This window comes from Penicillium nucicola (genome assembly GCF_028828085.1).
Source record: "Penicillium nucicola strain IBT 29836 chromosome Unknown utg000005l, whole genome shotgun sequence".
Taxonomy (NCBI): domain Eukaryota; kingdom Fungi; phylum Ascomycota; class Eurotiomycetes; order Eurotiales; family Aspergillaceae; genus Penicillium; species Penicillium nucicola.
In genome coordinates, this window is record NW_026643129.1 from 1087267 (window position 1) to 1112205 (window position 24939).

At 48.4% G+C, this 24939-nt stretch overlaps 8 protein-coding genes across 8 annotated transcripts; 4 read left to right on the plus strand and 4 right to left on the minus strand.

The window, feature by feature from the left end:
* Positions 1-741: 741 nt before the first annotated feature.
* N7511_005500 (arylsulfotransferase family protein) lies at positions 742-2354 on the minus strand (the record flags this gene model as incomplete). Its single annotated transcript, XM_057127877.1, has 3 exons — positions 742-2007; positions 2054-2182; positions 2241-2354. The coding sequence occupies 3 exons, from the start codon at positions 2352-2354 to the stop codon at positions 742-744; spliced, it is 1509 nt and encodes a 502-aa protein (XP_056984394.1).
* Positions 2355-3505: 1151 nt separating this feature from the next.
* Positions 3506-4851, minus strand: N7511_005501 (TauD/TfdA family dioxygenase; the record flags this gene model as incomplete). Its single annotated transcript, XM_057127878.1, has 3 exons — positions 3506-4145; positions 4215-4480; positions 4552-4851. 3 exons carry the CDS (start codon positions 4849-4851, stop codon positions 3506-3508), a joined length of 1206 nt encoding a protein of 401 aa, XP_056984395.1.
* Positions 4852-9066: 4215 nt separating this feature from the next.
* N7511_005502 (type 1 glutamine amidotransferase) lies at positions 9067-10083 on the plus strand (the record flags this gene model as incomplete). The annotated part of the gene is made up of 1 exon (XM_057127879.1): positions 9067-10083. The coding sequence occupies one exon, from the start codon at positions 9067-9069 to the stop codon at positions 10081-10083; it is 1017 nt and encodes a 338-aa protein (XP_056984396.1).
* A 1746-nt stretch (positions 10084-11829) lies between these two features.
* Positions 11830-12156, plus strand: N7511_005503 (uncharacterized protein; the record flags this gene model as incomplete). The annotated part of the gene is made up of 1 exon (XM_057127880.1): positions 11830-12156. The coding sequence occupies one exon, from the start codon at positions 11830-11832 to the stop codon at positions 12154-12156; it is 327 nt and encodes a 108-aa protein (XP_056984397.1).
* Positions 12157-13557: 1401 nt separating this feature from the next.
* Positions 13558-15630, minus strand: N7511_005504 (uncharacterized protein; the record flags this gene model as incomplete). Its single annotated transcript, XM_057127881.1, has 1 exon — positions 13558-15630. The coding sequence occupies one exon, from the start codon at positions 15628-15630 to the stop codon at positions 13558-13560; it is 2073 nt and encodes a 690-aa protein (XP_056984398.1).
* An 849-nt stretch (positions 15631-16479) lies between these two features.
* N7511_005505 (uncharacterized protein) lies at positions 16480-16695 on the plus strand (the record flags this gene model as incomplete). The annotated part of the gene is made up of 1 exon (XM_057127882.1): positions 16480-16695. One exon carries the CDS (start codon positions 16480-16482, stop codon positions 16693-16695), a length of 216 nt encoding a protein of 71 aa, XP_056984399.1.
* Positions 16696-17242: 547 nt separating this feature from the next.
* Positions 17243-19233, plus strand: N7511_005506 (epsin; the record flags this gene model as incomplete). The annotated part of the gene is made up of 4 exons (XM_057127883.1): positions 17243-17315; positions 17489-17558; positions 17615-17835; positions 17888-19233. 4 exons carry the CDS (start codon positions 17243-17245, stop codon positions 19231-19233), a joined length of 1710 nt encoding a protein of 569 aa, XP_056984400.1.
* A 701-nt stretch (positions 19234-19934) lies between these two features.
* N7511_005507 (translation initiation factor eIF2B catalytic subunit epsilon) lies at positions 19935-22253 on the minus strand (the record flags this gene model as incomplete). The annotated part of the gene is given in 4 exon segments (XM_057127884.1): positions 19935-21809; positions 21820-21972; positions 22034-22090; positions 22176-22253. The coding sequence occupies 4 exon segments, from the start codon at positions 22251-22253 to the stop codon at positions 19935-19937; spliced, it is 2163 nt and encodes a 720-aa protein (XP_056984401.1).
* Positions 22254-24939: the final 2686 nt, after the last annotated feature.

The following is a 24939-nucleotide window of genomic DNA, read 5'->3' on the forward strand; positions in this document are numbered from 1 at the left end:
CATATTGCCTCTAGTAGATAGGAACACTATAAAGACACCTGATGTGAAATTCGATATCACTAGTTAGTCCAATTGAGCCTGCGACAGCAATTCTATTATTTCCTTGGACAAGTCAAATTTAATTGGGGCTCAATACAAACCCTCTGATGTAAAAGGATAGTTATCCTAAGCTTTGTTTAAAATAGCATTCAAACTTGTGATCAACGCTAACTGTGGACAGGTACGCCACATGACGTATGTCGATTGACCTAGTCTGTAACCCTACCCTTAGTTCATCCCTATATTCACCAACCGTGGTTGCGGATATCTGTCACCCGCACAGGACTGTAGTTGAAGTTTTCACCATCATTGGCGCAGACTGATGGGCCTACAGTGCCTAAAATTGGAATCAACCATTGTGACAGGAGTTCAGCAACGCCAGATCATGGGCTAGAACGATCAATGGATGGTTTTAGAAAGTGAAATTAAGAATTGTGCTTGTAATAGTTTCATTTTTAATTTCGAGGAAATATTTCGTATCAGGGTGGTAATGTTGTGTCTGCTGTGAAGCAGATGAATTACTTCATTCGCACCGAATAAAGTTGATGGTACTTCAGGAATTGCATAATAGAGATTCCACTTGAGTATCTTGCAAAATGAAGATGGTTAAACGGGCATTAACAAACAAAGTCAAAAAGCCAATCGATCAAGATCCGATCCCGGTCTCAAGACGCGTTATACAAGGTTCCCACTTTGAGTATCTCAAGAAGGAACTGCAACATTCACCACCGGTGATTTTCTCAGACTCGAGCCATCAGAACCGATAGCTTCCGCATATGCGCGCGAGTAAAACTGAGGACTTGTGTACGTAGTCTGGAAACCCTGCTTGCCAACCGTGACCAGCAGCGCAAACTGATCAGAACCAGATTTGGCTCCAAAGAATCTCCAACTAGTATAGTCCGTTGCTCCATTCCAACTAGCCCAGAACGTAGTCGCGCCATTCGCAGGAGCCTGCGCAGCCAGAGCTGGGGCATCAGATGGTGTCGCGGTCCAATTGTACTTGAAAGCGCGGTAATTCATCGAATCAGGGTCCGTCAAGGTCGCAAAGTAGATTGGTGTTCCGTCTGGGGTGTGCTCTGAAAAAGACGGGTTGCTTCCCCATCCGATGAATGCATGTCCATTTGACAGTAGTTGGGTGTTTCCTTGGCTGGTGGAGCGGAGGCCTGGTGCTGGGGCTTGGAATCTTGTGAGAAGGTTCGAGGTATTGGTTTGGCGATCGATCGCGACGATCATACCAGACGATGTAAGCGAGGTGTTTCTGTATCCGTTACTTCCGTTATCGAATAGCGACAGCACAGTATGGGTGCTGTTTTCTTCGTGGACGCGCGCATCATGCTGCGAAGAAAAGTTGTAGTCGGTCGTTTGGATGGTCGAGTTGGTTCCGCCTAGTTGCCATATCACCGCGCCGTTTTCACCTGAAATTCGGTAGATGCCGCTAGTGTGTCGGGCGGAAACAATGTAGTCGCCGTTGGGGAATTTGTCAACTGAGTTGATGTGGAAATAGTCCCAGGCGGTGAGGTTGCTCAATCCATTTCCCACGACTGGATTGATTCCTAGGGGAACGTAGCTCTCTGAGAGAGGAATGTGGTCAAGGGACCCCCATTCGAATAGCACATCTCCGCTCTTGATATCAACCTCCTGAAACATACCATCCATGACCCACCCGTTTGGGGGCTGGATTCCGTATGCTGAGAGATCGTATGGCTTTGGCTGGTAGATCGTGAATAGCATGCGTTCCCCATCGAGGACTTCTAGCTCATGCAAGTCACTTGGCTCTAGCCCATGGCCGCTTTGTACAGTTGCAGCGAGTTGATAGTCATTGTTGAGGATCAGATTTATGCCTCTTGCATAGCCCTCGATTTGTTTCCCTTTGAAGTAGCACAGATGGTCGGTTCCTTGGAAATCGCACACATGGACATCATGGAAAAGCTCGGTGGTTGAGCCATCTGATCCACTCCAAACGAGGTCCTAATGATCGTCAGATGAGCTCAACGTGGACAGATTGAATACACACCCCATCGCTAGTATAAATATAAGGTCCTGGTCTTTCGTTCAGATAGGGAGCGATAAAAATATAGCCTGGTGTGACCAGGCCAGCGTCATTGATGCTCACGTTGATTGAAGGAGCGCGGATATCGGGCCTCTGCGATCCACACACTCGTTATTTCAACTCATGGGCTGTTAAATGAACGAATACTGACGGATTGGAAGGACTTCCAGTCTGCAGATTGCGCGATTCCAAGATTCACATAACCGAGTATCATCCCAAGGGCATTCAGCCCACAAACAATACGTGATTTGCTTTGGCCAAACATCGTAGACAGAAACTTACTACTAACAGATGTACCGCATCTGAAATAAGGAATCAATTGTCTCGATACGTCTCTTTATATTATGCCTATAAACCGTGTGACAATCCAGCTTGACGTCAAGACTCGTTCCCAAGACCGTGGCCAAGACGAGGTTGGCTGGCCAGCATTGGGCTGGTAAATATACAACATACACTGTAAAGTGAACATTGCAACTTGCTCCGCGTACGGCTACTGGTAAACCTAAATTCCCCCGCTTACCAGAGATCGCGTAGAATCAAGGTCCGCGGTTCGCGGTCGTTAAGAGCTGTTTGAGCCGGAACTGGCTAAAAAAGGCTAATAGTGATTGCCGACGTCAGTTCGTGAAGCTTAAATCAAAGCCACCAAGCCACACCTAGTTAGACAAATTATGCGAGGTATGATCTACGTTGGAGCACGTGCAGATTATACTGATTTTACAGGCTTCAATATAATTGAATGATGCAAAATTCGCCTTTCGACTGAAGAATACGAGGAATTTGAAAAAGAAAAAACTGCCCTTTTCCGGCCTAGCTGGTAAGTTATAAGTTAGCTCTATCTTAAAGTGCCAACTTGTACATCTCTGCCAAGTTAGCGGGATACCATTATCCCATTTCCACTCAAGCATTAAATGTGCAAACAACTGTTCGGTTTCATATTGAGGTTCCCTCCGCTCTTGTTGCTATGAAGCAAACATGGTCCGTTGTAGAATGGCTGGTTGATGTTCATGCCAAGCTTCGTTCATTTTACCCGACCACTCACAAGCTTGATCGGGTTAGGGGTCAACCAGTGATATTGGCTTGTCTAGACCGTCAAAAGCTGCAAACGGATTGAAATTATCCATGGCAGAATGAGCGTGAATTTCACTTATGAGACTTGAGTATCGGGAATTTCAAGCACATAATGAGTAGGTCGCGCCTAGTTAGCCAGAGTAGATTGCTATGTTAGTGATTATTTTTATACAATGTATGCTAAGTGATTTGAAGAGCCTTCGAGAGCGACTTTACTGCTTAAGATAGAGAAGGGTGCACAGTTTTATTCCGTGACCCAAAGGCAAAAGCCAAACCAATACAGTAAGAAAAAGGTATCATTCTCATAACACAAACATACAAACGTCAACAACATGGAGTCATCCAAACCTACTCAGCATCCAAAGGCGCCACAGGCGCCTGGTCATCAACCTGAATACCACCCCTCTTCTTCTCATTACTATCCCAAAAAGGCAACCTCCAGCCGCCCTCCTCCTCAGGCGTCGCCAACCAAAGCCGCATCAAATGCCGACGAGGCCTAGGCGGCGCGTGGTCGGTATAAGCAGTGCGCGCATGGAGAATATGCGCATTAGAAAGGAACTGAATATCACCAATATCCAACACCATATGCAAGCTCAACCTGACACACGTTTCCTCCAGAACCTTCAATGCCTCGAGTTGTTCAGCGCTCAGCGGGGGGATGATGCCCGCATCACTGAAACGACCAAGCGAGCGCACATAGTACGGATCCCATTTTGTGTAGACGCGCGGCTGGACGCCTGTTTCGGCTTCGCTGCGTTCCAGGTAGATGACGCTTGTGCGGATGAATTCTTCTTGGCCGGTGGAGGTTTCGCCTTTGCGGTCGAAGTACCAGATTGGGGAGGTGAGGGTTTTGAGCACGTCTGGTCGCTCGGTGGCGAGCGTGTTGTAGACGTTGTGCGAGGAGACTAGGTCGCTTTCGCCGCCTTCGAGGGCTTTGGCGATGCAGAGGAGGCCGACTATGTCTGAGTCGTCGGCGTGGAAGTATTGCCTGTGGGGGGATGTGGTTAGTGCATGGTCTTTCTTGGGTGGTTTCAGTGGATGGGGACTGGTCACATACCGAGCATTGGTGCGGTAGATTCGGACCTTGTCGATCTGGGTTGAATCCTCGCCGAGGTCCTTGACGTGGCCGAGGACATGACCGCGACTGTTTTGGCTGACGAAGTAGCCGAGGTAGGTTCCCAGACCCATGTATGCCACGGCGGACTTGTGGTTACCCCATTTCTGCACAGGGAAGCCCTTGAAGAGAATAAATCCCTTGCCGTCGATCAGGTCGGCGCGCAGCTTGTGGAGGTAGCCTGCTAGATTGGGGAGTTGGAAATTGCTCTATACAATGAATCGAACCATGTTAGTCTTGTCATATCTTGCGCCTAGTCTTTCCGGATTGTGAATCTCACCTTCGAGATACCAGTCAACGGGGTCTTGGACGCAAGGAACGCATCCGCCGCAGCACTCAGCTCGGCGACTTGTTCCTCATCGAATGTATGCGTCCACTTCTCTGGACTCTCGCGATAATCCTCAGGCTTCCAGACCGTCGGACCTGTAATCTGCTTCGGGAACTGATCAAAGGAGACGATTTCGTTATAGAGAGGAGGGTGTTGGCCGGTTGTTTTCAAGCCATCTGGGAAGATGTCCTTGGAAATAGGGCCGAGCTTATGCGGGGCTGTTGGGAGGGCGTCTGTAAGTGCCGGTGCCATTTTGAGGATTTGAACAGAGAAAGGAGGATGAGCAGATCAGTGTACGAGGGGTGGTGATTATTTATACATTTGCAAAACTACACAAAATCGTGAGGAATGAAGTGGATTGTATGGCGTGCGAGATCCACCGATCATCTTCAATTGCTGCAGTGAGGAAAGTGAATGTTTGGTGATGCACGAAAGACAGTAACGTTATCCGCTGTGAGTTGTGATTGGCCGGTTTGGGCGGAGATGGCGCAATTTGCGGGGGTTGATGTTGTGATGACCAGAGCGGATGACGAACTTTGCAAATACTGAGTCTGACAGTACCTGGGAACTACTGTTCAAGTGAACGCTGACTTGACAAGGTAAAGCTGAGGATATTGTTCAAGGGGTTAAATGTGATAAGTAGACGTTAGATCTAACACTATACGATAGTAACTTATATCGTGAGCCGTCATGAAGACTGACAACACCCACCTCAAAATACCCTACACAACAAACATATATACTCGGTACGCGTTTATCCTTTCGCGCGCAATTCTCGGCCGATAACTTCATGTCTCCATTCCATGAATTCCCGACCTTGGCAGCAGAGCGAATCAATTTTCCGACGCTGACGATGAAGTCTGGGTCTTGGTCTGATATACACGCTGACGGGATGTCCCAGTCTGCTAGTCCCAGTCTGCTAGTGGTCGGGAATAGAGCAAAGTTAATGTCTAGTCTATACTAGTCAAAGTCATTATCCCTTGTTGGTACGAAGATAGGGCAATGAGAAAAATTTTGTCAGAGGTTCCACTTTGTCCAGTACTGAATCGCGCATTTTCTGCTCGCATCGTTCGAGAATTTCGAGTTGATAGCGACAACAGACTGCAGTAGTAGGCACAGAGGTTTTCAAAAGTATATCGTAAGTTCTTTCATTTGACTATAAAGATTGAATGAAACGATGTCGAAGCAGTCTGTGAACCCGCCTCTCAATAACTTGGCATCCTTGAATGATCCAGTTTCATCATTATCTTCTACATTTTGATGATGTATGACCTTTGCTTGTCATGCTTCCCACGGTTGTTGACAGCTTCCTCCGGCTCAGCCTCGAGTTTTGCCAAAGGCCTTTTTTTTCTTCTGACGATGCGTAAAAGAAATGCTCTTTATGACGGGGGATAAAGGTGGTCCTGAAGAAGAAGATACTTTATATTGAACATTTGAATTGTGGTTTTTTGAATTATGACCATGCTCTTATTCGAGCTCTTTTTCGAGCTGTGTTTCGAGCGCTTTTTGCGGTAGTGTATAGCCCTATATCGCCTTGTTGACCGCCTCATATACCACCTTCCAAGGTTTTTATATTACCAATTCGTACGAATGGCCGCTAGGAGCCCAGATGGTTTGACATGGAAACTGTGCTGAATGGTACACGGTGGCCGACGTCACGTGTAGCCTGACAGAGTGCGTTACTTGATATGGTGGGAGATCTGACTGCCTGACGGCAGTCATACCTAGGTAGTAACCTTTTAGTTCGGTGTGTCACTCGCTAAGCTCTCCCACTGAGTCGTAGCACCCCGACACCACTAGTTAGAGAGAGTCCTAACATACTATACCTAGGTATATTGATCTAATATTAACTTATATTGGCTTGTTTCAAGGTGACTATGAGTGGTTATATATAATTATACTCTACCTTCTAAGCAATGATCGTATTGAAAACCAAGCAATTCGTACAGTATATGTAAATAGAATCATTAAGTTACAGAGCCAGTACACTTTAGATACAGTTCTTGTGGATGAAGAACTAGAATATAAGATCTGATTTATCCTCAGTCATCGTGGAACCCCCCCAAAACAGTATCTCGTCAAGTGAGACAGACATCCTAATCCTAAAGCTACCTGGGAAGACCCAGTCACTGTTGCAGATACCGAGGCTCTCGATCACTACGAAGATCTCCTTGCTACAAAATCTACAAAGAAAATAAATAAGAAGTAAAAGAAGTGAGATTCCTAGAAAGAACTAGTAAACCTAGTCCAGAGTTCACAGAGAGCAAGAGGACAAGCAAATCGGTAGCAACATGAAAAGAGAAAAGAGAGCAACATGACTATCAGGAAACATGAAGAGAAGAGCAATTGACCCAGCTCCTCCTATTTCTTATCCTTCTTCTCCTTGTGGTTTTCAGCACGAGAATTGTCCTTGACGGTGCGCAGAAACTCATCACCAGATGTGGAGGCAGAGTTATTTGCAGGAGAACTATCAGCAAGATCTTCAAAGTCCACGGGTATATAGGGAGGACATGACAGCTAAGGGGCATGGAACGCAATTGCGATTGCGATCAGTGCAGTCATCACAACAGGGCACATGTGCAGGGTCTTTCCGTTGGAATTCTTGGACCAGAAGCAGGAACGACCCATACCAGAACAAGTGTTTAGAAATGAAGCATTAAGAAGCAATTGATGGCAGAAATAAGGGCACGGGCCTTTTAAGCTAATGTCCAGGAACTACCGTAGCTTTTAGAGCTCTACGTCGAGCTCTTTTTCGAGTTCCGTTTCGATCTCTTTGTCGAGTTCTGTTTCGATCGCTTTTTCGAGCTCTTTCTCGAGCTCTGTTTCGAACTCTTTATCGAGTTCTTTGTGCTACTTTGTCTACTACTTTGTTTAAAATTGGGTTAATTTATTGAATATTAAAGTAACTGGTCTTTCATTTCATGTGTTTGCATATATTTATTGGTCATGAACCGTGACTAGCCCTTTCCCTTCCAATGAAGTCGGGTTCCTATCACCCTTCAGCCCCTGTGCTGCTACAGACTGGTAGCGCGTCATGGTGCACCCGCTCAGGAGTAAGTGTGATACCCTACGCTCCACCAGAGAATCGCTTATCTCCGATCATGTTAGATGAGCCTGCTGTTGAACTAACGCTGGGCCTTTTTCCCAGCATGAGCGTTAGCAATAGGCGCTAGACGTGAATTCCACCCCCCGGACGCCATTTGAGGCATTGTGAACACTAGACAGTGTTTTCACTGCTATCTGAGACGAATGAGATCCCCCTTTCGCCAGAAACAGGTAATTCCCGACGCATGAGCGACATGCTGGCTCACTTCAAAGCAACACGAGCTGTGATACGTTATGCCGCCTCAACAAAGCGTTCAGAGTGATACGAGAGGCCAGCGGGGTGGTTCAGGGCTTCCTGCACATGTTTTATCTTCCCTATCATGGATTCGTTGGTGTGTGGAGTGTGCGGCATTCCTATCTTGTCAAACATGCATTCTTCGGTATCCATGTGGACTGCGCGCAACTGCTAAGAAGGTTGACTCAGTAATGGGATGGATGATCGACGTTCTCACTTGTATCTTCAACATTATCAACCCATCAATTAATCAATCAATCAAAGTACAAGTAACCTGTTGCGGCCTAACTAGTATCGTAATGGCTATGCAGTCGCTTCATCCAGTTGAAGCAACAGGGCTGCTACATGAACGAACGGGTCTTGTTTGAAAAGTTTGAGGTCCACGGCCTAATATATATACTAGCACCCCTTAGTGACTGCTACTCTGAAGCAGCCCGAAGTGGTGGTTGTAAAAACCTACAGATCCTAGCACCTACCGAAGTAGCCATACCACGAAGCCGCGCACCCCAGAGGCTACAGTCACTTAACCTCTCGGCAAGACCGTTCGCTACCTTTAAAGTTCAGAGATGCCAATGATAGGGACGGCAGTGGTTCTTGCAGACCTAGTGAGGCAACGCCCCCGGTATGCTCCAAGCCTATTTGAAGCACCTATCTCCCACAGCTGTCTGTAGCGGCCTTAGGATCATGGACGACCAAGACTGAAAGCCCCTAGGATCTAAGAGACTCTTCGGGCCGTGCCGCACGGAAAACTGTCTCTACCACTCGAGGTGGTTGATACCGGGTGATGAGTTTATCCCTCTGTTCCTACCATCCAGCCCCAACACTCCAGTCTAAATTGTCATACATTTTATTTTCAATAACTATTCGCTATGATCAGTGCAATAGAAACCGCCACATAGTCTAGTGGTCGACACCACCTTCCCAGGTTGAATCCTGTGACAAAGAGAAGAAGTGACCAATCAGAGGATTTTCCGACAAGGATTCGTTCTCCCGATTAGGAAAGACCCACCAGACTTGGAGACGTCCCCATGCGGTATGCAGATGCGACGCGAGTGCTTTCTCAGCATTTCATTTTCTTGATGTCTTGATTCGAGACATCTGAATACCCTCATCTAGATACATTACTTATGGCGCACAACATCCACGTCGCCGTGCTAGATGCAGACATCCCCTGCCTATCAGTATACCAAGAGCGAGGTCTATACAGTTCCCAATTTCGCACCCTGCTCCAAGCAGCAGCAACACGCCTCAACAAAAGCGCAGACACAAGCCTCCAGTATGGACCCCTAGCCGTGCACGTCACGGCCTTCGACGCCGTAGGCAGAACATTGCCGCCACTCTCAACTCTCCGAAACAGCCCAAAGACAACAGCAGAGCCTCAATCCGGCAGTCCCCTCACCCTCATCGATGCAATCCTAATCACAGGCTCGGCATCTTCAGCCTACGAGGACCTACCCTGGATCCACGAGCTGCAAGCTTTCATTCAAACAGTGCACGCCGACTACCCGCACGTCAAGATCTTCGGCTCGTGCTTCGGCCACCAGATCATAGCCCAGGCGCTCCTCTGCAAAGAGCAGACCTCGCTGCAATCGTCATTCCATGTCGCGAACGACCAGGCCGGCTTTGAAATGGGCATCCAGCCCATCATCCTCGACCCAGAATTCACGGCGCGCTTCCCGCCTCTGGAGCGTGCGTCTCGGCTGAATCCGTTCCGCATTCAGCTTGTTCATGGTGATAGGGTTGTTCCTACGCCTGAGGCAATTGCCGCTGCCATGGCTGCTGGGAATACTGATGTTTCTTTGCCGGCTCCTTGGTCTAATATCGGGAGTAGTGCCCAGTGTGCTATCCAGGGGCTTTATAATCCTGGTCGGGTTTTGTCGTATCAGGGTCACTTTGAGTTTGATACTTTTGTAAATGCGGAGCTTTCTCGCGAATTTGGAAGGAGGGCTAATTGGCCTGTGGAGGTTGTCGCTGGGTTCTTGCAGTTGATCAATCGGTCTTTTGTTCCTGAAATGGATGATAATGATGATTCTAAGGCTGCTGCGGAGGCTGTGCTTTTGTTCTTTGCTGGAGAAGATTTGAAGGGACAGGGGGTTGGGCTTGGTTTGCCTGGGAGTGGGTTGCTTACTCCTCCTTTGGGTTGAGGTTGTCTGTATGAATGAGTTAATAGGGCATGGATAACATAGAGATAGACTTTTTAATGATAGATCGCTGTATCATGTTTCAATTTTTAGTATTTAGCGCTTTGAACGGACAAGTCATTGCTGTATTTTCCATGGTAAATGACCATTGTTGCGCGGGTCTTCAACTTACTCACCAACTCGACAGATGAACCCTTCAAATCTGTTTCAAATCGTGTGACTTGAACCGCATCCACCGGTCCTGTACATTATCGCTTATTTTCGCATTCCGACTCCGTTAGCAAAGACCCCGACTCAATTAAGAAATAGCACTTCTCGTTCTCCGTTCGAATATGTGCAGAACACTCCAACCCTGAGCGATATGATGATCCTTGGCTGTGACAGATGCGTGCTGCACTCTTAAACACTTTAAATATATCCGCGACAGATCGGCCAAAATTCCGCACGTCCGTCGTTTCCAAGTTGCGAAAAGCTTGTCTGTTTCACTAGACCGACTCCTCGATCCCACCGACGAGTGGGTCTCTGCTCTCCAGCTGGAAAACAAGGGCCGTTAAACTGGGTCAATATATTTGCATTTACACCAATCCCAGCACATTCAACCAGGTCAGCTAGAAGACGCGTCGTCGCGCGATGATCTTGACAAAGCCGGGCTCATGGCCAGCAATTTATCGGTTTTGCTAGAGGAATTTGACGATACGCCCAGCGAATTCGTGTCAATTTTGCGCTAGGCGGTACTAACATTCAGCCGGTTCGTCCACTCTTCGCAGTGGTTCCTGTGGTTCCTCGTAGTGGGTTCCATCTCCAGCTAGCACTAACCCCAAACAGTATCATGTCTTTCGAGGCGATATCGTCTCAGGAGCGGAAGATCTACAAACTCTTTTGAGCGACAGTCTAGATCTGGCATGAGCGGTCCGAGGGCAGATCGCCGGTTTTGTTTCTCTTGTTGTTTTGGAGTTACCAGTAGAAGGGGCCAAGCTGTTGGTGGGTGCAATGAGAAGCCACAATCGTCATCCCGTGCGGTTAAGCTCACAGCACGTGAATTGAAAGGAGAACCCATGCGATATTAGGATCCATAGCCTTTGTCTTTGAAAACTTACGCCGATGTCTTAGTCCAAATCGCATACAGACGGCAATTTAGAAATTTTGCTGCAAGTTAATCGGTGTTTTGTGGACAAAGTAAAAAAGCAGCTGCCCCAACTCATTGGCTGGAATAGCGGAACATACATGCAGTCTCCGTAGTTTACCCACTGTCCTCCACTTGATCGGGAGAATATGTGACGATCCCTACGATTTCCGATCCATTAAGTCTCCTTTCTGTTCGCCGACTCGGGTTCGTATGAGTTGCCGATGTGGTTATTGTATGCTTGCGGTGTTAGAGCCACTGTTAGCGCTTCCATCTCTCCTGTAAAGATGCAGCCCGTGGGCCTCCAGGTGCCCAGGAGACGCCACTCCGAAAAGGAGCGGTGTGAAACTATTGGAAGATCAGAACTGTCTGTTGCTTTTTCACTGGGTGCCTCAGCGGCACAGATTACAAAAACCATGCATTGTTGGCACGGTCGCTCGGCCCATTTCACCTTTCCATACTATCCTTCTACGCTCCGTAGAACACATATAACCTTCTCAGGGGGAATCAATCTTCTCCACATCTAATATCTCTCTCTCCACAACTTCATATTCACAGCACAGTACGCACTTGACTCCCTTCACCCTGATAGAACCATATTTTCCCTTCTAACCAGCTAGCTAGTCATGCCTCAATGGCTCGGGTCCATGACCTACCAGGACGATCAGTCCCTGGCTGGCGTATTCAAGATCGAAGGCGAGAAATGGGTCTTTGAGAACCCTCGTTCAAAAACTGCCGCCCCCTTTCAACATGCTCCGGCGGTTGTGAATATCCCCTGGAAGGAGGTCGAAAGCATCCGACATTCCCTCCGGACGCGAGAGCCTTTTACCGCGACTATCAGCGGGTCTACTATGGAGATTACCTGGTCAAATGGGGTCCGAATCACAGCCAATGTGCCGCATTCTGGTGATTATGGGTATTTCTCTGGGGAGGGTGGTTGGCGGGCACAGTGATATTCAGTGATGGCAGCGGGACTTGAAGCTTGTTTTCTTTTTTTTTTCTTTCCTTTTTCCTCTATTTTGTTCTAGCATGATGGCTTTTGTGAGCCTTGGTCGCTTGGGTTTCTGTACTTTTCGGGATAATGCATATAATAATCCAGCTTTGCATCTCCTATTCATTGTCAGTGTCGCCTAGATTGGACGGGTTTGAGGGAAAGTCGCGGTCGGCACCTGGGCTATACGGATCGCTACGCTGAAGCAAAAGCAAAATGGCGTTAAACCCTGTATGGTACACGGCAGGTGGGGTATTGGGCTACCACATCAGCACTATACAATATGGCGCCTCTGCAGATCTACACAATAGTCACGATGCATCGTTCTTCATACAACTGTGTATGGCTTGGCTGCATAAATCTCGAGCACATATTCAGAAAAGAAATCTAAACTCTTCCAAGCAACCTTGTTGTGTTGATTAACGCGAGAACATCTTCTAATTCTACTTCGTACAAAAGGATGTTTAGAGTATGATGTTGAAAACCACTGGACTAAAAACGCCACCACTTTTCTTCCGAACATACTGTCAGCCTCAGTTTCAAATCGGCCTCAGCTTTGATAAATTTTTAATCCCAAATATCTGTGCTCATATCCCATGATCAATTGGAATTCCAATCGATCGAGATGTTGTTATTCTAGATCCACAAAACAAAATCCATGTCCGTCAAGGTGTACCCAGGAACCAGAACGAGGGATATCAAGCTCTAGTACAATGTCAAAACAGTTTCGATTTTGCTTCAATAAAGTTTAGGCATACTCAGACTTCAGGTTGGCACTTGCACCAACTGATGCCTACCATTTGAGTTACTCATCTATGCCTAACTCACATTTTCAAGCTACACTCGGCTCGGGCCCCAGATCTGCAACTGTGCATCTTGTCGGACCTATATTTACTGATCTAGCTATATAATTGACCGATCGCATTGAAACTAGAGATTGGAATTTGAAGTATACATGTGACTGCCTGTGTCGGAGTGCAGTGCAGACAGAATTGGTGTCCGATGTTCAGAAAATTAAATCCTCACGATTGGCCGCAGATAACCAGATTGTTCATCAGATCTACTATATGATTCATTGTCTCAATTAGAAGAGACGTCCTATTATAGTTGAACAATCTGGGTGTCGCGGACTTGTGACGTAACAGCAAATAAACCTTGCTAGTTGCTCCTACCAAAATTCAATAAGATAACTCCAGAGTAAGTTACTGATATGTTAATATAAACATCAATAAATTTAGTAATTCTTTATTGATAGGCATTTAAACTGAAAATTGAGGAATCTCGTTGACGGACAGGCCAAAGGGGGTAATTAGTGAAGAAAATCGAACTTCTTTATCCCTCCAACTAACCATTAACCCTAATCTCAAGCTAAATGGATGGTTGAAAACAATCTATTCCCGGTATCGGTGGTTCCCTTTCCGGTAAACTTGTTCTGCGAAAGCCGAAGTGCAACGAAAGACAGCCGTCGAAATCGACTAAGTTCATACGCAATCTCGCTCGAAGATACACTTTGCGCCTGGACTACACCAGCAACCACCACAATGCGAATAGCGGAATCTAGGCTCCGGATATGCTGTATAAACTCCAAGATTGATTCGCCAGTGTTGATCACTGAGTCAACAAGTATGACAGTGGCGCAATTCCGTAGATGATCGGTTCTGATATCACTCGTCACCTTCGCATGTAGGAACATGGCAAGGGGAAAGGCATCATTTACTCCAAAGGCCATTGGCTCGCCACCACGCATCAGGGGCACAATCAAGGTCTCTTTCTCGTGCATAACTTGATAGCCACTGGTCTGGTGGCCCTGAACATGATCGATTGGGTAGTTTTCGATGCCAAGAATCTGCGTGCAATATTCTATAGCAAGGTACCATCCGACTCGGCGATGAAATTCCCGTAGCACTGGACCCGATAGCATTGCATTGCGCATTGGAGTCATGAGCAATTTGGCCGCAGAGGACTCTGTAGCATGAAGAACATGAAGGGGTTGGCGGCGAAAGAACAGCGAAGCCATGAAGAACTGCTCTGTCAAGTATACCACAGGCAACCGAGATGCATCGAGACGAAGCGCTGTATAGGGGGGCAGAAGAACCTGTCGCGGTCGAAACCCGTTCTTTCTGATGCACGCCGCTAAAGCTTCGTCCATACTGCGGCTTCTCGTGTTTTCTTGACCCGTCACGACGACAGCTTGGTGTGCCGCCATTAGCATTCCTAGATCTAGTGGACTATCTCCGAATGCCCAGATATACATTTTACCATGGTTCCGCAAGCGTTCCACCAGTGCCTTTTTCAATGCTGGTGTCATAACAATTCCATCCGATATGCGTCCTCCGCCAATGACTTTTACCGTCTGCGATATTCCCTCTGCCTCGAGGACTTTCTCCCAAACTCGACGGAGTCCACAGGTAACCACAAGTGCACCAACATGGGTCTGGCCCTTTACTAGCTGCAACAGGTCCACGAACTCTGCGTACATTTTGATTTTGGCTGCCACTTCCCCACAGCGAGTTTCGAAGACGGTGTTGCTCATCGCTGCCTCGTACAGTAGTGTCGCTTGACGGAATGCAGTGTACGAATACTGCAGAGGGCTGCTGAAGATCTCCTTCAACGGGGAGCTGCCGGCTTCCATGGTAGGAGATTTAGGGTCCCGCTCCCAAAATACGATGCCGCTGTCTTGTGGAGCCAGTGTCTTATCGGCATCGAATACTAGCACTGTCTCTGGTGGATTGGAGCTAGTGGTAATGAACTGGTCTATCTGCTGCTCGGCGAGCGCGGTGTTGAAGTCTTCTGTATGCTTGTGTAAGTCTTGAAGGAGAGGGATAAGGCTGTGCAAAGATGTCTGGTATTGGGACAAGGTCATGAAAAGGATCTCGTTCGATCTGCAAAGGCAGAATAAGTTCTCTTTCTCGGCTTTCTGCCATCTAGCCAAATGAGCGATTGAGGCATCTGGACGGTTCCGTCTCACATCATTCATCCGATATTCCGCGATAACCTCAGGCGGGATATCCAGATACAGGATGTGAGTATACGTCCTGAGATCAGCTGGCGTGCAAACCATTTGACCATCTTGCTCTTCCTCGGCCCAGAACATCGAATGCCCGGCGACTATGGCACATTTCCCAGTCTCACAACATTCCTGTTTCACCTTGGCCATGGCACGCTCGCGATACTCGATCTGCTGATCTTCATTCAAGCTTTTGAATGTTTCGAGGCCTCCTGGAGTCACAGCTGCAATGACCTGGCTGCCATCATGACATGTAAAGTTGTCATTGAGGTTTCGCCCCAACTGAGCTAATAGAAATGATTTTCCAGACCCCGGAAGACCATATAGACCTATAATGACCGGCTTTGAATAGTTTGCCCCCCGAAGCTCAGCAGCTGATTCGCTATCTTCACCACGCCCATCATGGCATCGTACCTGGCTAGACTGCATGGTTAGAAACTCGGAGCTTAGACTGGGAGGATAAAAATAAAAGCCTTTCGGTATGAACTGGCTCGAGTCAAACAGAAGTACGAAGAGAATGGCAACATGAGCTGATAAATTCTAAGTTTGAGGTGTGTACAGCAATGGAAACGATTGTTCTGTGGGATATATATCTAGTTTTGACACAAAGAAGAGCTACACGGATGAAGTATTTGCTATGCATACGATCGCCCTTATCGCTCTGCTAGACATGCTAAATGCTATATTTGCAACTAAATCAATGTTTTAGTATAGGGATGTGGATACAGGAGGCCGTCAATGTCTAACATAACGGTATATCAGGCAATGCTTGTCAATATTTGATCGTTGATCATTGGTAGCCCATTAACTATCTCATTGACCATTATTCATAGCAAGGCGCTCCCTTTATGGATATCCACGTATTCAATTGCATTTCACATGTCGCTAGAATATCTTTAATGGGTCAAACAACCTTCTCATTAACGGATCACGTAAACGAGTGGTACACCTTGAGGCAGCTAGAACACCACCTTCAATACCAGGTTTGATAATCATATTGCTCTTATTTTCCTAACAAATTATCAAGTTTTATAACACCCGGTGTCATTCCAGTGAAAATATCGTCAGTGTAGAACTTGGAGACTGCCAGTGCTCGTATTTAAGGTGGTCTACAGTGACGTAGCCAAAGTGCCACGTGCCTCCCCGTACTATGTATGTTCTTTGTCTTTCGTACTTTTTCCTCTTTCCTCTCGCGATTCTCAATTGGCTATTGGCTCTAGAATCCGTGTTCCGCAGCTTAGCCTCTTTAGAACCCAATTGCCTGTTGCCTGACAGTCCATGACCAAGGCTCTTACGCGGCCCGACTCCATTGCCACAAGTGGCGGTGCTCAGCGCATCAACAGGTTTCAGGGTCTGGAACTGCTCGGGTCTTCGATGAACCCTGCAGATCGGGAGTTTGGGGTTCTGTGGTCCAGTTTGGAGAGAGCAGCTCTAGAATCTGGAGCCCTCACAATTGAGGCAAGGGACAAGACCGGATCTCCGGCCACGAGGTAATCGCGTATGGACATTATCTGGTGGAAGTATAGGCTACTTAGGACGGTCTCTGATGGCTCCAGGCAAATAGCCTTGGTACGCTGATTTGGGGCTTAATTTCCGTGAGAAATATGACTCCAAAATTCCCACTCCATCCTTATTCATCTTTGCCTTTCAAAGCTAAACGAGAGCGCGTGTAGATCGTCGCTCCGTAGAGTTGGAACGGTAGCCGGTACATCTGGCTTCGTCACTGCCAAGCCTCTTCCCCCCGTTGCAGCCACACTCCCCTCTCCTTCTCACTCTTCCATCTTCCATCTCCATTACCCTCGCTGTTCAGAACACGACTCAGAGTCGGCTTACCCTAGAAGAGTCACTTTGCCTCCCCTGACGAAACGGGAGTTGAGAGAACGCGCTTGACCACCATCTTGGGCCGCGATTCGGAGAAAGAGAGTCCGTGTGCTTGGCAGTTGAACTCTCCGGCGACAATCCTTCGCGTCGAATACTTCTACGCTGCGACTACGATCCATTACGTCTATCCCCCATTTCCTGCAACTGTACAACCGACACCATGTCCAAAGTCGTGCGCAGTGTGAAGAACGTCACAAAGGGGTATTCCTCGGTGCAAGTCAAGGTCCGAAATGGTACGAGCTCTCTTATTCCTCTCGAGTGGCTGGATGAACAGAAAAGTCTGGGCGCATCTGCAGAATGGCTGTATTCGTGGCCTGTCCCCCTGTTTGCCCGGGGTTGCTGCAATGCGCCCCTCTATCCACCCCGCATGCAATAGACCAAGGACGCTGATTTTCATATCTTACAGCCACAAGCAATGACCCCTGGGGTCCTACGGGAACCGACATGTCCGAGATTGCTGCCATGACTTTCGGGAGGTAAGACCGATCTGCGCCCAATTGTGTGGGTACCACTAACGTCATTTGTATAATAGCCCGAACGAGTTCTACGAAATCATGGACATGCTCGACAAGCGACTGAACGACAAGGGCAAGAATTGGCGACACGTGCTGAAGTCACTCAAGGTCCTGGACTATTGTCTTCACGAAGGCTCAGAGTTGGTGGTGACATGGGCACGGAAAAACGTCTATATTATCAAGACTCTGCGTGAGTTCCAATACGTCGATGAGGAAGGAAGGGATGTTGGCCAGAATGGTAAGTTGTCTTTGCGCCCGGAGAAGTCGCATTACTGACGTGTGGATCATAGTTCGAGTGGCCGCAAAAGAATTGACCGCCTTGGTATTGGACGAAGACCGACTGCGCAGCGAAAGATCCGACCGAAAGCTCTGGAAGACTCGTGTTAGTGGGCTCGACGAAGGCTATGGAAATTCCGGGGGCGAACCCCCACGCCGGGAGCGACGCCGACGCAACCCAGAAGATGAGGACGATACCGAGTACCGTTTGGCCATTGAAGCCAGCAAGAACGAAGCCGAGGAAGAGCGCAGGCGACGGGCCAAGGAAACTTCGGGAGTCGAGAATGACGAGGATCTGGCCAAGGCTATCAAGCTCAGCAGGGAAGAAGAAGACCTCCGCAAGCGTGAATTGGAGGAGAGCAACGCGCATTCTCTGTTCGACGACACTCCAGCCCAAGTCCAGCCAACCGGTTATAACCAGGGCTACCAACAACAGGGTGCTGTGGATTGGTTCGGCAACCCCATCAATGTGCAGCAGCCGATGACGACCGGCTTCTTGAACAATCAGTATGCCCAGCCAACAGGATTCCAAAACCAACCTACCGGCATGAACAACCCGTACGCCAATGGCTACCAGCAGCAGCAGCCCTCGGGCTTTGACCAGAACCCGTACGGCCAAGCTCAGAACAACTTTTTGCAACCGCAGGCCACTATTCAGCCTCAGCAAACCGCATTCAACCCCAACAACCCTTACGGCGGTGGTGATGTTTTCGCGCAGCAATCGCAACAACAGCAGCCCCAGGAGAACTACCCGTCGGCCGGAAGCAACAACCCATGGGCTGGCAACCAACAGCAACAGCAAGCGGATGCCTTGAAGCCCATGCAAACCGGATCAAACAACCCCTTTGCCCAGCGTACTCAGACCCAGTTCAATAACCCTGCGCAGACTGGACCTCCAACTCTCAACTCCTTGGCAGAGGACCACGCAACCAACCAGTTCAACCAAGCAAACTCGAACCAGTACGGTATGAACAAGCCGTTCAACCAACCCTCCCAACACAACCCAATTGCCAGCTTCCAAGCCCCACAGCCACCCAAGAGCACTCCCCCCATGTCGCAGGATCCTCACCATGCACGTCTGAACGCACTTCTCGGATCAGGCGAAGGCCAGGACACCTTTGGAAACGTGGGAGATCTTCGGATTCCCGCCCAGCACACGGCTCCTGGCACATTTGTCAACTCTGCCGGTCAGGGTCTGGACCGACTACACGCAACGCCTACCGGAAACAACCCATTCTTTGGTCAGCAATTCACAGGCATGCCCCAGCAGACCGGCTTTGCCCAGCAGCAGCAGCCTACCAACAACCCCTGGGGCGGTCAGCAGCAGCAACAGCGTGGAGGTAGCTTGATTGACCTGTAATCAAGCCACCTGGGACTATCTCTACTCATCCTTGACTTCGCGAAGGCCTCACATGCGGATACCACCAATCTCTTTGTTTTTTCTTTCTTTCTGTTTTCTCGTTCTATCATTCGGGGGCTTGGTTTCTGGTTGCGTTACCCCGGTCTCATTATTGTCCTTCTTCGTTTCTCTCCCTATCGTCTCCAAAATGATACTCACCACAATCTTCCTACATCTACGAACCTGTTCGAGCTGCGTTGTAAAGTGAAGGCTTCTCAGACATTCAAGGCTTTCCTCGCTCTCCCTCTGATGTTCTACTTGGGACATTTTATCACTTCATTGTCTTGTGCCTCTTCGAGACTTTTTCTTTTGTTGTTTGTTACCTTTGCCATTAGGATATCCTTCTCATTTCAAATCAGTCTTTTGAGATCTCTTGTTCTCATTTACTCTTGCTACATAGTTGTTGGTCTTGTCGAACTGTAATCTATCGTACTCGAACCAGCATATCTTCTAATATTCATCATAAATAAGCATAGACGCTGGAGGCTGCACGCAAAGGCATGGTGCGAAGTGGCAGTGTCAGAAATCTTTAGTTCATCGGCAAATTACCTTTGACTTGCTGATAATATCCAAGTCACTCTTTACTATGCCCCCAACAGCTGAAATCCGATGAGTAAACATTGAAGAAAGAATCATAATTTTGGTTGCACATAACATGGTATCTACTCATCATCACTTTCCTCCTCTTCACTCTCCTCTTCCTCACTGCTCTCCTCCTCGGCCTCAGCCAACCACTCGACAAACTGCTGAGCCTGGCCACGCACAGTCCGCATCTCCTCAGTAGCACTGGACCGCTCATCATTCCACCACTGGTCATAAGCCTCCTCGTCAACAAGCTCAAGCTCATAAAGACTCTTGGCAGTAAACAGCAAGACAGTATCGCCCTTGGAGCGATGGACAAGATCCTGCTGAAGCAAAAGCAACAAATCAACCTGATCCTTCTTCTGCTCCTTCTGGCGATCGAACAGCGTCCGCTCCACAACCTCCTTGTACTTCGTAAACACCTCACTCACAGCCTGACCAGCGCCCTTGCCCGCTTCCATCACCTGCTGGATATGCTTCATGAACGAAGAGACAATAGCGCGGCGGACCTGATTGTCCGATGCGTTGGCTGTCATGCGCAGACTGACAAGCTCGAGCTGGACGACGTCGGCGGAGACGCCTTCGCGCAGACTGTCGAATACACTTGCCGAGGCGTCGTGGTGGAAGTTATCTTGCTCTTCATGGTCTGTGGAGAAACTGCTACGGCCCGAGTGTGGCCAGGATCCCTGTGATATTTCTGAAGATAGAGTTGAGATGGAGGCGGATGAGAGGGAGAGGGCAGGCATGCGGTAGATGAGTCCTGACGAGGCGATGCTCTCGTTGTCTTCGTCATCGTCGTCGCTGTCGTCCTCTTCGCCGTGGACGAATTCATAGCCTTCACCTCCTTCGCCAACGACGGCGGGGTCGGTCTCGGCTCTGCTGCCGTCCATTTTGGTTTTCGTGATGCGCTTGCCGCTCTCCACGGAGATGCCGTCTGCGATCTTCACGCCGAAGGAGATCAGCGCGCCCGTTGCGATGTTGCAGTTCTTGCCAATGACAACGCCGTCGGCGATGATGGCTCCGCGCACGTCGGTATTGTCGCCGATGACGACGTTGTCCCAGATGTACGCACCGTCCAGCTTGACGTTGCGGCCAATCTTGCAATTGCGGCCGAGAGTCGTGTTGTAAACGGTAGTCCGGTCTCCGATGCTGGTTCCCTGGCCGATGACCGTGCGACGGCCAATGAGACAAGAGCGCGCAAGTGTCACGCCCTGTTCTTGGTACAAGCTGCCCTTGCGGAGGTTGTAGCTGTGACCGGGAAGTAAGTTCGTGTCAGGACAGAGGGGGTAAGCCCAGCGGGAAATGACATCCTTGCTGATAGCGTCGTAGGCCTTGAGGTTGCGCACACGCGCAGCATAGTTGTCATTGATAATGTAAGTGTGAAGAGTCTTGCCGTTCAGCTCGTAATCCTTCAGAACACCGTACAAGAACTGTTTCCGAGGAGTCTGGTAATCGAAACTATCGGACCACAAGCTGAGCACGTCGGGGGTGCAGATATCGATGCTGCAATCGATCAGATCCTGACGGATGTCTAGCTCGGGGAATTCTAGAATGGTCTCGGCTTCGATGGTGATCCGGGCTTGCTCGGTGCAGTCGGGACTGCGGTTAATCTCCTCGTAGTGAACGCATCGGTTCTTGGTAGGGTCGATGACAAACACGGGCGAAGTGGAGGTGGACTTCGTTCGGTGGTTGCGGCCGGCTTCTCTTAGAACCATGGTCATGATTGCGTTCTTGTCCGTTTCCCGACGGGCCCTGTGTGCAGCGAGAGCGCCTTCAATAGGCAGGTTGCTGATCACATCGCCGCTTACCACGATGAAGTCTCCGGTGATGAGGTGCTTGCCGTCCAAATCACGCATCACGTCGCCAACGGAGGTGGATGTGGATTTGAGGAAGCTCAGGTGCTTGAAGGGGGAAGAGAGGGCTCTCCATTTGGAGGCACTAGTCATATGGGTCAGCTGTGTGTACCAGATGCAGTGTGCAAGGCTCGCCGTACTTGATGTATTTCTCTAGCTGGTCCGAATGCGCTCCGCCGTAGAGGAAGACCTCCTCTACGCCTGCATTGGCCAAAAACTCAAGAGTATACTCGATGAGGGGTGTGTTGGCGAGCGGCAGAAGACACTAGCAATTTGTTTCGTTATTCCTCAGGTCTTGCGTTCATGGGTAGGTTAAGGGTTCATACCCTAGGCTTTTCGCGGGTGAAGGGCTCGAATCTCGTCTCGAAGGTATCGGCAAGGACCTAATAGCGTCAAAAATGAGTATTCCTGTCGCGATACCGGTACAGCGGGTTCAGCGCAAACACCGCGTCGATTTGCTTGACATACCACGGCCTGGAAGGTCTCTTCCACTTCCTCCGCCGCATTCGCCTTAGGCTTTTGTGCGCCTTTCTTGTTGGGAGCCATGGCTATAAAACGAGCAGTCTGTCAGCCAGGCAATCACATGCAATCGCTATCTCAATCGCTGGTCCCTTCGACAAATTCAAGAATGGAAACGAACAGGGCTAACGTACCTCGCAGAATCAACGCTTAGGAACCAAGATGGAGCAAAATAAAAAGCTGCGCGCTATCACCGGAGACAAAAGGCGTGCTTTGCGAACCAAGAATAATAATAGACAAAAAGAAGCACCGATCTATCAAAGGGAGGGCACAAAAAAGCATCGGAGTCATCCTGCCCACCTGTTTGCTTTGTTTGCACTTTTGTCAACTATAGCAAATCATGCCTCAGGCAGACATTGCTGTCGGGCATAAATATCAGGCATCAATATAATCCGACCTGCCGTGATGTTTTGAACAATCGATAATTTATCACATCTCCCGGGTATAATTTAGCCTTTTCAGATCATGAAAGTATCTCTATCCCATATTCATCTGTAGATCTGTGACCTGTTGACGCGAGCACACGAATAAGGCTCACTTGGATTATGTTGATACAATGACCCCAAGAACAGGCCTAATAATATTGCATTTCTTTTCTTCCTTCTCTTCTTCTTTCTCTTCTTCCTGTCTTTCTAGTGCTTTCTTTCATCCATTGTGTCACGTCTTTGAAGCTCCACTGCTGTGGTCCCAGTATCTTGTTCAGCCCGTGAGCTGGTGATCAAGCACTCAACTTCACCTCTTCCACTTCAATCCAAGACTGGCCCCCTTTGAAGCTACAGAGGAAGTACTGCCGATGTTCTAATTGATTGAATTAACGATGGCTTCATCGCCGAAGATTACAGAGTGGACGGCCCATGCATGTGCTCTCCATTTATTATTATCGAGAAGCTCACGAAAAGATCCAAGCTGTCTATTCGGAGAGAAAAAGAACCAGTTTCTAAAGTGGTCTCTAGTATTATGACAAGTGACTGGATAAACGGCCCTATGCTACATTCCTTTGAGCTACTCTACTAGTCAATCCCGGACCCAAACCACTCACACTGATATTCCCTCCGTCTGGCGTTGGGAAAATGTCCTGACAGAAATCACAAAATTTATTGATTTCACCGATGTTCTCACAAAAGGATGTATGAGCGTACAGCCTCCAACGGCAGACAAGCCTGATCCAGCTATCCTCGTCCCAGTGGTTATGGAAAGCGAGCGAGAATTCCGAGAGATGCGCGACATTGGTGTCAATGTCCCGATTCATTACAAACCGTCCACAGTAGCCGTTATGATTTTGAGAGACGATCTCGTGACAAAGTCTAAACCAGATCATCTAGACGTTGATCGCAAATTGCTAGATAGAAAAGTCCGAGTCAGTGCAAACCTTTCAATCAAGAAAGTCCAGCTTGAAACACGACAAGCTGGGAGGCTTCATCGAGCTTGAATTCGACGACGCAGACTCAGAACCGATGATTCTCAGTCTGACTTATTTCCACTCTATTCACGATGACGAGGGAGCTACTACCTCTATTAAGTCCATCTCATCCAATCATGCCAACATCACTTAGTCTCCATTCATATCTTAAAATCATATCTCAAAATCATATCTCAAAATCATATCTCAAAATCAACTCACTCCTATCTAAAACCATTCAAACAAAAAACCCAAAAAGGCCTAAACCTCTTCTCAAACGTACCAGAGAACTAACTTGCAACCTCTAAATCCAACAACCACCCCTCCACGATATAAAGTTATCAACCCCATCCCAAAGCACCCCAAATCCCAGATATACGAAACAAACCCCAGAAACCAAGAATTCCCAAACCAGCCCCGAAAAAAATCAGCAATATAAGAAATGGACCTCGGAAACAGCCTCGCTAACCGCACTCAACGACGAAATCGCCAAGTTCAATTCCAACGCCCATCTAGGCTCTGTAGTCGCTGATTCTGGGGATACAGGGGTCTTTGGTTCGGGGTTGGGATGGGGGTGTTAGGGGATGATTACTAGGTTGCTCTGATACAATGGGGTTACTTTCTTTTTACTTTTGTTGATGATTTGTTGGGGGATGTTCAGGGGATGACGGGGGGGGCTAAGGGGGTGCGGATTATGGAGAGTCGCTGGGTGAGGAGGTGGAGGAGAGGGGAAGCTTAGGGTAGGGATGCTAGGGGTGAGTGGTGGATCTAAGAATAGGGTCTTCACTTACTCAGGGGTCAGTTGGAGGGACGAGAAAAGAAAACATGCAAAGGGGAGTTTATGGTATGATATGAGGGCGTGGAAAGGAGTACGGTGCATATTGGATTTGATACGCAGACTTGAAAGAACTGTTAAAGTCAAGTTAAATGCCAACTTCATAGTTCAGAGGTGAGGCAGTGTTCACCACTCACCACTCTTCTATACAAATAACCTCATCAACCCTAATTTATAAACCGCCCAAACCCTAATACGCCACACCCTTCCACCAGCCACAGATCCAGTCGCGGTCCAGAACTCCCCGCGTGGTCCAGGCCCTCCGAAAATAGTCGGAATCTCGACGGGCCTAGACTCTGATTGTTTACGCCGATCCATTCTGGAGAATTAGAGATCCGATGCTTAAATGCTGCGGTGTTTGGTACTCGGGATCTCGGGTGTGAAAATTGCGAACCCGCCGACGTGGACTCCGTACACGCGGCAACGCCGAAAGATGAATTGGAATTGTCAATTATTGGCACTGAATTATTGGGTCGAGG